Source organism: Mchenga conophoros, linkage group LG18, assembly GCF_057382185.1.
Source record: "Mchenga conophoros isolate Kocher_MC1m ecotype Shallow Benthic linkage group LG18, M_conophoros_male_GT1.1, whole genome shotgun sequence".
Classification (NCBI taxonomy): domain Eukaryota; kingdom Metazoa; phylum Chordata; class Actinopteri; order Cichliformes; family Cichlidae; genus Mchenga; species Mchenga conophoros.
Window position 1 is genome coordinate 28,791,082 of NC_140543.1, and position 10,065 is coordinate 28,801,146.

A 10,065-nucleotide genomic window follows, 5' to 3' on the forward strand; every position below is an offset into this window, starting at 1 on the left:
AAGGGAAGTGCTGAGAGCCACAGGAGCCCCAGCACACCAGTGATTGCAGGGCTTTTATCTCTCCAAAGGAAAGCTGTGCATGAACAGAAAAGGGCGAAAACTTTATCTGCCCCATTCAGTGCAACGAATATGCTCAAAGTTTTTTTTTTGTTTTTTTTTTAAAAAAGGGAAAAGAAAGAAAAGAAAACTAGGCTATGCGTAGTGGCAGTTAGCCAAATTTGCTATTCAGCCCCTTGGTGGAGTTTCAAAAGAGGAACAGGTGTCCATAAAAAAGAGAAAAAAAAACACTGCAAAGGGCTTTAGCAGAAGTTGATTGTATTTCCACGGGTTATCTAAGCTTGCATGCTTCTCAAATGAACGACCCCTCCCTGTTTATTCACATGCAGAATTACCTTTTGGTGAGGAATAGACTCCGAGGCTCAGGGAGTGGTAGCTTAAGTCTTGTGTACATACAACAGAATTAGAAAAGGTATGCGGGATTGTTTCCCCCAATTTTTGGCTGCAGGTGCGCGGAAACCTTTCAGCTAATGACGACGTAAGCTCTGCATGCTGGCTACAAGGTCACGCTAACCAGTCCCATCGATGCAGGATGGCAGAAGCTCACCTAAAGGTCTAACCTGCTGTGACATCAGCACCGCGGCTTGAATGGCAGGCTCGTCAAACCGGTGTTGAAGCCCGCGGGAGTCACTGACACCGTTCAGACTGCAAGGAGAAACCCACGCGTGTGCCCGCGTTCGCTCGCCTTGTACCCAAACTTGGCAGAAGCCTGTTTTTATAAAAAAACAAAAACAAACCAACAGCAGCAACAAAAACAAAAACAGGTTTCCGTTCAGTGTATATGGGAGAAAGAAGCGGCAACTTTTCACGAGAAGCTGCATGAAGTGAGTGGAATATTGGGCTGCGTAAAGTGGAGTGAACTCAAGACGGGATGGAAACGAACGGGCTCGAAAATAAACTTAAAGGTAGGATGCATTTTGGATTAAGTCACCATGTTAAAATATACTGTGCCTTTCTTGGATTTGGCCAACTTCCACTGTTTTCCAAATCCGATAACCCCTAAGACAAAGATTACATGTCAGCAAAGGTTTTTTTTTTTTATACCTTACATTTAAAAAATCTAATTTTCTGCGTTGAAATATATCGGTCCTATGTATATTTATTTTTACTCTTATTGTTATTTGTTTTTTGCCGCTTAATCTAGCGAAAAATCCCAAGACAATCAACTGTGTGCATTTAAACACTCAAAAAGGTGTGGCACCTCTCATTCAGCTCGGTTTCACCTTGCTGCAAGCTCAAGGAAATGTTACCAAACTAAGGCGGTGGACGTACTGCTTGTAGAGTCAAATCAGCCTTTCACATTCCACTATAGAGGCTAGGGACGAGGAAATATTACAGGAAAACTGCTTGTTGTCCTGTAATCGCAGGCCTGTTTGCTTGTTTTATTTTATTTTTAATAATGAGAAGTTTAGTAATGTGGCGTTAAATCACGGCGCTTAGCAGTACCGCCTTGTCACCACTAGATGGAGCCCATAAGATAACTAATGCAGAAGTCAACACTAGGCAGGCTCCAGTGCAGGTATCAAACCTGTGTTTGTAGTAATAATGATGATGATGTTATATTCTTGGACTCTGATATTACAAGCCTCCTATTAGTTCAGCTTAAAATAAATAAATAAATAAAAATCTCAGCCTATTTACAGCTTCCTAGCAGCAAGCCACTGACCACCTCAGGGAGAAGCAATAATAGCGCTGCAATTTCACAAGAAATATGCATCACATACAGTCCCATTTGAGCCTCGGGTGGTTCTGACCAACAACAAACAATATTTTCCTTTTAATTGTATGGAAGTACTTCAACCCCTCCAACAGCACCATAAAATGAAAGGCGGTGTGTATTATTGAAAAACACCAGTCATTAATGATGTCACTGCAGTTGTCACATTTTGCAAAGCCATCACGGTGGCCGGATTGAGGGCCGGAGCCGCATGTTTGACACCACTCCTCTGCTCAAAGTCAAATCTTTTGTAATGCAGGCATTTGACGCTAATTATGCCCTGTGGCTGCTTTTATTTGCTAGCAGGTAATTTACGCTAATTAAAACGTCTGAAGTTAACAGTGAGTATGGGAATGCTGATCAAATCCTGAAAAATGAACACAGGAGCAATATTCAAACAGACGAGTATGGAGTCGCTTCCTTTTCCGCGATAGTGTTCCTGCACGAGCAAGCTGTCAGCTGACTGTAAACTCAAGGGGACGTGACGGAGCTGAGTGAACTTTGAGTGGGAATGGTACACGCCCTTCTCCTCCACACAGTGCCTTGTGAACACAGACAGTGTCGGCAGCTCCGGGTGGCACCATGTCGTGCATACGAAAAGAACCCGAGAAAAGCAGGTCTGAGGAGTTACTCCAGTATGCCAGGGGCCAGAAGGTGATACAAATGAACGTAAAGCTCCTAGGTAGGCTGCGCTGCCAAGCGGACGAAACCAAACTGTTATCCAGGGTCAGACTGCTGCTACGTTGTTGTCACAGCGTAAAACCTTTTGTGTGCGCGTGTGTTTGCAAAGCCATGAACTTTTATGACTTTCTAATGATGGCCTGCTTGTGATTTCTGAGCGTTTGCACTTTTCCTGCAGTTTCTCTAAAGTGGTCTTCTGTTCCCTGCTTCCTCAGGTTTGGAGGGTGATCCCGACCTCCAGTTTCTCCTGAAGGGGGGAGACCTCCTGAAGGTCCTCTCCCCAAGCTGGAAGAAGACTCGTTACTTCAGGCTCCAGGAGGACTGCAAGACAATGTGGCGCGAATCCAAGAAGACCTTCAAGAAAAATGATACCTGTGAGTGCTGCCCTGTCTTCCCAGCAGAATATGTGTGACGAAAACCCACACATGTGCAAACCCCTGGCACACATCTGTCTAATCTCACACCGTCTCTTTACTTTACACTTTTTATTACTTTGCATTAGCAAACACTTTTGGAGTTCCTCTCCCGCCACAACCAAAACTTTGTGGATTATAAAAGGATTGGATTGATCACAAAGCTACACAAAGTCCTTGGTATTATCATACACATCTGGGTTGCTCCTGATAGCGGTGTGGGTGTGTTTGTAGAGATAGTGATTTATTTTATAGTGTGTTGTGGAGTGGGAGTGGTTAGAAATAACTCTTATTGTATTTTCTGCTTGGATGACACCCAGAAACTGCTGTCACATAGTCATGTACATCCAACGTCTCCGCTCATTACTGACTTCAGTGGGAGGCAGGGGAAATTGCAAACATCAGGCTTGTACGTGTGCTTGAAAATAAAGTGTTTCTTTTCAGCAGTGTGCCACATGCTACATGTTTGAATGACAGGAAGTGGATTTTTAAAAAATAAATGAATGTTGCATAAAATTCGTTCTGTCTTCAGTTTCGCTTGATGACATCTCGGCGGTGCAAATGGGCCGTCAGTCGGAGGGCTTGAAGAAGAACACGGAGGAGCAGGTGGAGGACCGCTGCTTCTCCATCATTTTCAAGAGCCGCCGCAAGAACCTGGACCTCGTCTCCAGCTCGGAGGAGGAGGGAAAGCAGTGGGTTAAAAGCCTGCAGAAAGTGGTCTCCAACCTAAACAACCTGAGTCGAAAGCAGAAGACAGAGCAGTATCCTTTTACACGACAGTGGAAGCTGTACTGTGAGCAAGCTGAAGCTGAGCTCAAACAGGTGGCTGTTTGTTAATAACCTGTTATTAAGACTTCATTGGTCATCACCTATCGCATAAGATGTTCCTGCACCTTATTTTCACCTTTTGGCTCCACTAGAATGACTTTGCCTTATTGATAGTTTAATTAATTTATTATTTATTTATTTTGTGCAGAGCCGGCTAAAAGTTTGAAGCCGTTTTAGTGCCGCTCCCTTTAAGGCCACCTTCCATGTTTGCCGTCTTTTTTCTTCTTGTTTGGCTGTCCAACAGAGCCGTGGGAAAACAAATGCTCAAACGAGTGCTCAGAGATTATTTCACATATTCTGATTCATTATTTAAAACTGTGACCTTGTGTAATATGAGCATCTCATCCACCACTATAACAGTATATATGACAGAAAAAAGGACAAAAGCACTCCAGGTCCTCTTTAATCTATCCTGAGCTTAGCTAAGCAAAGGTGGTATAAGTAAATAAGTCACATTCAGTTGGACAGCGCTGAGTGACAGGTACCTGTTTATCTCCACCTTAAATCACAAACCTTCCAGCTGGATCTTCAGCTGCTTGAGGAAAGCAGACAAGAACAAAGATGATAACCTGAGTCCGTCAGAGGTCAAGAGTTTCATGCATCTGATCAACATCGAAGTGGATGATGAATACGTGGAAATGCTTTTCAAGGTTGTTTCCTCAGAGCTTCTTAATGTTTCCTAATGGCAGAAACTGTTTTAATGCATATTCTTGGAGCCTTCCTGGCTAAGCTGTAGTAATCCATTGAAACTCTAATGAAATGCTCCAAGAGGAAATCAGTGCTAACTTGATATTTTAGCCCACATATTTTTTTTCTTTATTGTTAATAGCAAATCCAGCTTTTAATAGTTTTATAGTGCATTATTTTCAACTTAAAATGTTGACTAATCTTTGTGTTACTTTCCCCCAATGCAGAAATGTGACAGGTCCAAGTCTGGAACCCTGGCAGGAGAGGAGATCAAACACTTTTATGATCTGTTGACCCAACGGGACGAAATTGATGTTATCTATGGGGAGTACGCCAAAACCACTGGCTTTATGAGCGCTCAGAACCTGGTGGATTTCCTGCTGAAAGAACAGAGGGAGAAAGCAACGCTGGCTGATGCGCACAGAATCATCGAGACGTATGAACCAGATGAAAACGGTCAGTACACAGCCCTCTTTCAGGTCTTCTCAGGACCGCAGCTCTGCTGGTTTTCTTCCTGTAAAAATCAGTGAGCTGTATCCCGTGAATGGTCTAACTGCATATGGTTACCAGGGTTAAAAACCACTGTTTTCAAGCTCGTGGTTTCCAGCTGTGTATTATTCTGCGTTCTGTTCCTCTGGAATTGCAGTCTATGGCAGCCCGAGTCTAAGGCTCCAACACACTGCGACCTTTTGCTAATCTTGTAAGTTCATTCATGTCAGGTCTTCCAATCTAATAAACTTGGAATATGCACAAACTTTGATGGACAAAGATTGAACATAGTGGCTGTTGAAAGAGATGCTATGATGTATGTTCCTCTGCTTCTCTCAAAGCTTTGTCTTCCTTGGTATGTTCCCCACAGCTGGTGGACTAGATTTTCTTCTTTGTTGGAATTTCAAACATTTCTTTTTTGCTATCTGGGTTTGTTTTGTCTTTTTCATGAGTGTCAGTGTATTACTGCTTCGTACCTTCATATCTGCATTCCCAGTAGATGTAGATATAGCTGCAATCATGCTGTGAGATGGCAATCATAAATTTCAGACTTTGGTCACATGACTACTACTACATAGTAATTGTACAGATTTTGGATTTCCAGAGGTTTTCTTCTGCAAAGCTGGTTTAGGAACAGGAAGTGTGAATATGCATCTAAGCAACAGTTTCATGTAATGTCAAACCTGGATTGTAGCCACAATATAAGCAGAAGTAACCTTCATTCATTTGATTAGTCTGTATTCTTCTCAATAAGGTAGTCTTACCTTCGACCTCAGTATGAAATATTAACAAGGGAAATATAATTTTCTCAAGCTGGTCTCACACCTGCAGGAACATCCTAAAACAAGTGTGCCAAACATAAGGTCCGAGAGCCTGAATTGGCCCAGTAAAGACACCAATCCAGCCCAGTGGATGGCTTTGGAAAATGTGAACTGTATTTTGTTGTTAGTATAGTTTCTCCTAATGATAAAGACCTCAACCAGTCATGCTGCAGTAAATTAATTAACCAATCCACAAACAATGAAGCAACAAATCTTGTTGTTTTTTGACTCCACTGTAGAACAGTCTGGCCGATGTGCTACCAGAACTTTTTTTTTTTTTATTTTACGGTTATTTCTTACAGTTTAAGAGTCCTGCTGACAAATGTGTTTCTTTGTTTTACAACAGCATTTCTTTATCATGTAGAAAAACTCAGATCTATTATTTAAATTGCGCTTCTTTCTGTCCAAGATGTCTCTGGGATTAAGAGTCTCATGGAGTTTGTCCACAGATAAATTACTGACCTCTTGTTGTTGTTTTTTTTTTTTTAAATGCACTGTAGACTGATCTGCTGCATTTGGTGTGTATGTGTGTCTTTTCAGCCAAGGAGAAGAAGCTGCTGTCCAAAGATGGCTTCCTCATGTACCTGAATCACCCAGATGCCATGATTCTGAATCCAGACCACAAGGATGTGTACCAGGATATGAGCCAGCCCCTCAACCACTACTTCATCTCCTCCTCTCACAACACCTACCTCATGGAGGATCAGCTCAAAGGCCCCAGCAGCACAGAGGCGTACATTAGGTAACACTTTCCATCCCGAGATTCAGTAATTTGTCCTTGATGAAAGTTTTTGGCTAGTTATTTATCCAAACTTGATCTTTAGTCATCTTCCTATCGGTGTGCAAAGGAACCACAGAGATGTAATCTCATTTTTCAACCCCAGATCAGCTAAAAAATAACTGTTGGAAGCACTCAGCTGCACCATCAAAACAAACAACCCAAAACATTAACTCACAGTGCAGTCACTAACATGAAATAGGCATGAAAAGACAGCAGCACTGTTTTTGTCAGTAGGAAGTCCATCACTTTTACTGACTTTAAATAGGACCTTTCATACTTGTTCTCGTTTTTTAGTTCTATAGTTGTTATTACAATGGTGGAAGCTCAGCATTAAACATGGCCAACACTTAAAATAACGAGAACAAAGGTCAGACATCAGATTTCTCTGATCTGATCTGTTGATATATATCTGTCTTAGAGAAGGGGTCTTCCAAATACCCCACCCATCTGTTCAAATCCTGCATTTGTGAGGGGCAGCCAATCAGAAGAAATTTACCTTAAATGGAAGGGAACTAAAATGGCTTGTTTCATTTAAGACAAAAAAAGCTCATTTTGAACTGCAAGTCATGCGAAGTTAGTCTACTAGAGTCAAAGACTAAAAATGATGATGTCCTTTAATGTCTTGGTTAATTGTGCTAAGCAGGCAGTGAGGGTAGTTTGTGTTTATGTGCCATATAATCTGTCAGTTCTTGAATCACTGAGACCAATTTATTACAACTTGGAATTTTAAATAGTTTCTTGTAACCATCTCTCGCCACGTTGCGCCGTTTCACTGATGGAACTGTTAGTCTAAACAGCATATTTGGTCACTAATGCTCACTCCAACACTCTCAGGGCTCTGCAGAAAGGCTGCCGCTGTGTGGAGCTGGACTGCTGGGACGGATCGGATAATGAGCCCGTGATCTACCACGGCTACACTCTCACCTCAAAGATCCTGTTTAAAGATGTGATCAAAGCCATCAGTGAGCATGCCTTCAAGGTATGTTTAGCATCTGTTGGTATCCAGCATGTCTTCACTCAACATCCAGCAACACACTTATATGTGTTTGTTTTGGGGGGGGTTGCCTGCTTTTCCTCAGACATCCCAATATCCAGTGATTCTCTCCTTGGAGAACCACTGCAGCGTGGAACAGCAGGAAGTCATGGCCCGCCACATGAGCTCCATCCTTGGCAGTGCACTCATCACCTCTCCTCTGGGTGATGGCATGCCCACAAATTTCCCATCTCCTGAGGTTAGCATCCGTTTCACTAGTTTTATCAGGATTGTCAAGGCTGAACCGATCATAGGAGATAAAGTGTGTGTGTGTGTGTGTGTGTGTGTGTGTGTGTGTGTGTGTGTGTGTGTGTGTGTGTGTGTGTGTGTGTGTGTGGGTGGTCCCCCAGGAGCTAAAGGGGAAGTTCCTGATCAAAGGGAAACGTTTAAACAAACTGGAAGACACTTTTGCTGAGGCAGCTGCAGATGACAACGATGTGACGGAGGAGGAAGAGTCGAATGATGAGGATGCGCAAAAGGAGAAGAATACAAAGGTAGTCGAGCCCATGAAAATAAGCACATTACCACACACGTGATGTTTACTCACCCTTAAATTCTGCGCAATATTTCAAAGAAAAAGCTGAAGCTAGCGAAGGAGCTGTCCGACATGGTCATCTACTTTAAGAGCGTCCACTTCCACGGCTTCGAAGATGCCCAAAAAAACCTGAGCTTTTATGAAATGGCATCCTTCAAGGAGGGGAAGGCCATGAAGCTGGCAGAGGAGTCGGGTAAAGGAAGAGAAACCATGAGGAACTCACAAACTTTGATTAAGCACTGTCAATAAATCTTGTTTCCTCCCCCCCACAGCAAACGCCTACGTGCGCCATAATGTGGAAAAGTTTAGTCGCATCTATCCAGCTGGCTCCAGGACCGACTCCTCAAACTACAACCCGTTGCCTCTGTGGAACGCTGGCTGCCAAATTGGTAATGGCTAACAGAGGAATAACAAACACTGATAATTATACAGCAATGGCCAAGAGCTCATGTTCACTGTATTCTCTTTTTGTTTTGTTTTTTAAGTGGCCTTAAACTTCCAGACTCCCTGTACAGACATGGATATGAACCAGGGCAGATTCCTAGTTAATGGCAAAAGCGGCTACATCCTGAAACCAGCCTTCATGAGGGACGTAGCCACAGAGTTTGACCCCATCACCCTGACCCGAGGAGACTGGCTGACGCACAAGACCCTGCATGTCATGGTGAGGCCTTCATTGTGCAGACACACACTGGAGTTATTTGATTTCCTTTGAGTCCCGTTTAAAGTTGAGATCATTCTTCACCTGCCAATAGGTCATATCAGCTCAGCAGCTTCCCAAAGTGAACCAGAAGAAGTCCTCCATAGTAGACCCGCTGGTTAAAGTGGAAATCTATGGAGTGCCAGCTGATGTCGCAGAGAAAGAGACCAAACCTTTTGATAACAACGGTACCTCACGTTCACGTCCTTTGTTTTATTTTAATGTGTCCGCAATGAATCAAGACAATACAAAATTTTCTGTTTTGAAGGCTTTAACCCTTCCTGGAATGAGAACTTCCAGTTTGACGTGTATGTGCCGGAACTAGCATTGGTCCGCTTCAGCATCGAAGACTATGACTCCAGTTCTGATAATGACCTTGTCGGGCAGTACACGCTTCCCTTCAACAGCTTGAAAATGGGTGAGTTTTGCTGTATTTGTCAAGTCTTTTTTTTTTCTCCTTACTATAATCCAGTGATGTGAAACCACTGATAGTCAGTTATTCATTTATGAAGTGTGAAAACAGAGATGGGGAAGTGTCCCTTCTCTGTGGTGTGACATAGAGAACCCAATTCATCCGCTCCACAAGGAGCACTTCATGTTGTCCTGTGCCATCACTGACCGCAGCCCCTTTGTGCTCCCACACAGGATACAGACACGTGCCGCTGTTCAATAAGAACGGAGACCTACTCCCCTCAGCCGGACTTTTTGTACACATTATGGTCCTGGATGCCGAATAAGAAGTCTCCAACTCTAGGACCTCCTTTCTACAGCCATGTTTTAAAATTTTATCTTTCATTTTGGCTTCACAGTTTTAGCTCATGATTAACTTATTACTTTAATTCTAATCAAAGTCGAATTGCGACTTTTCTCTCTTCAGTCTAGAGATTCTGATTTGCAGCTGAATGTTGGTTGTATTGGGAGGTGGGTACACATGCACACACTCTAGGGCTCCCTAGACTTTATAACACTCCATGTATATATGACACTTCACTTTTACAAATTGGATTAATTTGTACAAGCAGCACTCACTACATACCAACTTCAGTTTGCATTAGGATTAAACTTTTTAAACTGCTTGTCCCTTATTTTTAGTCTGTTCAATGTCTTTTTTTTTTTCTTTTTTAAACCTTTTCATCCAAATGACAATTTTGACTTTTAGAGAAGCACAGGCCAATGTGAAAGCTATAGTCTTTGTTTTCATCAGTAATTTTAGTCATCCATTATGATCATTTCTCATGTAACATCTTGACTTTGCCTCTTTTTGTAAATCAATATGAACACATAAAAATGTTAAACACAATCATCATCAAGCACTGTATTCAT

The 10,065-nt window shown here is 42.5% G+C and overlaps 1 protein-coding gene across 2 annotated transcripts; it reads left to right on the top strand.

Annotated features, from left to right (window-relative positions):
• Positions 1 to 258: 258 nt before the first annotated feature.
• LOC146554118 (1-phosphatidylinositol 4,5-bisphosphate phosphodiesterase delta-1-like) lies at positions 259 to 10,052 on the top strand. 2 transcript variants are annotated; one of them, XM_085254923.1, is made up of 15 exons: positions 259 to 962; positions 2,671 to 2,829; positions 3,401 to 3,629; positions 4,217 to 4,346; positions 4,611 to 4,839; positions 6,234 to 6,435; positions 7,309 to 7,453; positions 7,554 to 7,706; positions 7,858 to 8,001; positions 8,082 to 8,235; positions 8,315 to 8,431; positions 8,528 to 8,706; positions 8,798 to 8,930; positions 9,011 to 9,160; positions 9,388 to 10,052. In XM_085254923.1, exons 1-15 carry the CDS (start codon positions 929 to 931, stop codon positions 9,477 to 9,479), a joined length of 2,250 nt encoding a protein of 749 aa, XP_085111049.1. In that variant the 5' UTR covers positions 259 to 928; the 3' UTR covers positions 9,480 to 10,052. The 2 variants fall into 2 exon arrangements, with proteins under 2 accessions (XP_085111049.1, XP_085111048.1); XM_085254922.1 differs by lacking the exon at positions 259 to 962 and adding an exon at positions 2,302 to 2,456.
• Positions 10,053 to 10,065: the final 13 nt, after the last annotated feature.

Bases quoted from the DNA above. Each gene is read 5' to 3' on its own strand.
- LOC146554118 (XM_085254922.1), top strand. From the start codon at position 2,357: ATGTCGTGCATACGAAAAGAACCCGAGAAAAGCAGGTCTGAGGAGTTA. The intron at 2,457-2,670 runs GTAGGCTGCGCT...CTGCTTCCTCAG, and splicing joins AATGAACGTAAAGCTCCTAG to GTTTGGAGGGTGATCCCGAC. The intron at 9,161-9,387 runs GTGAGTTTTGCT...GCTCCCACACAG, and splicing joins CTTCAACAGCTTGAAAATGG to GATACAGACACGTGCCGCTG.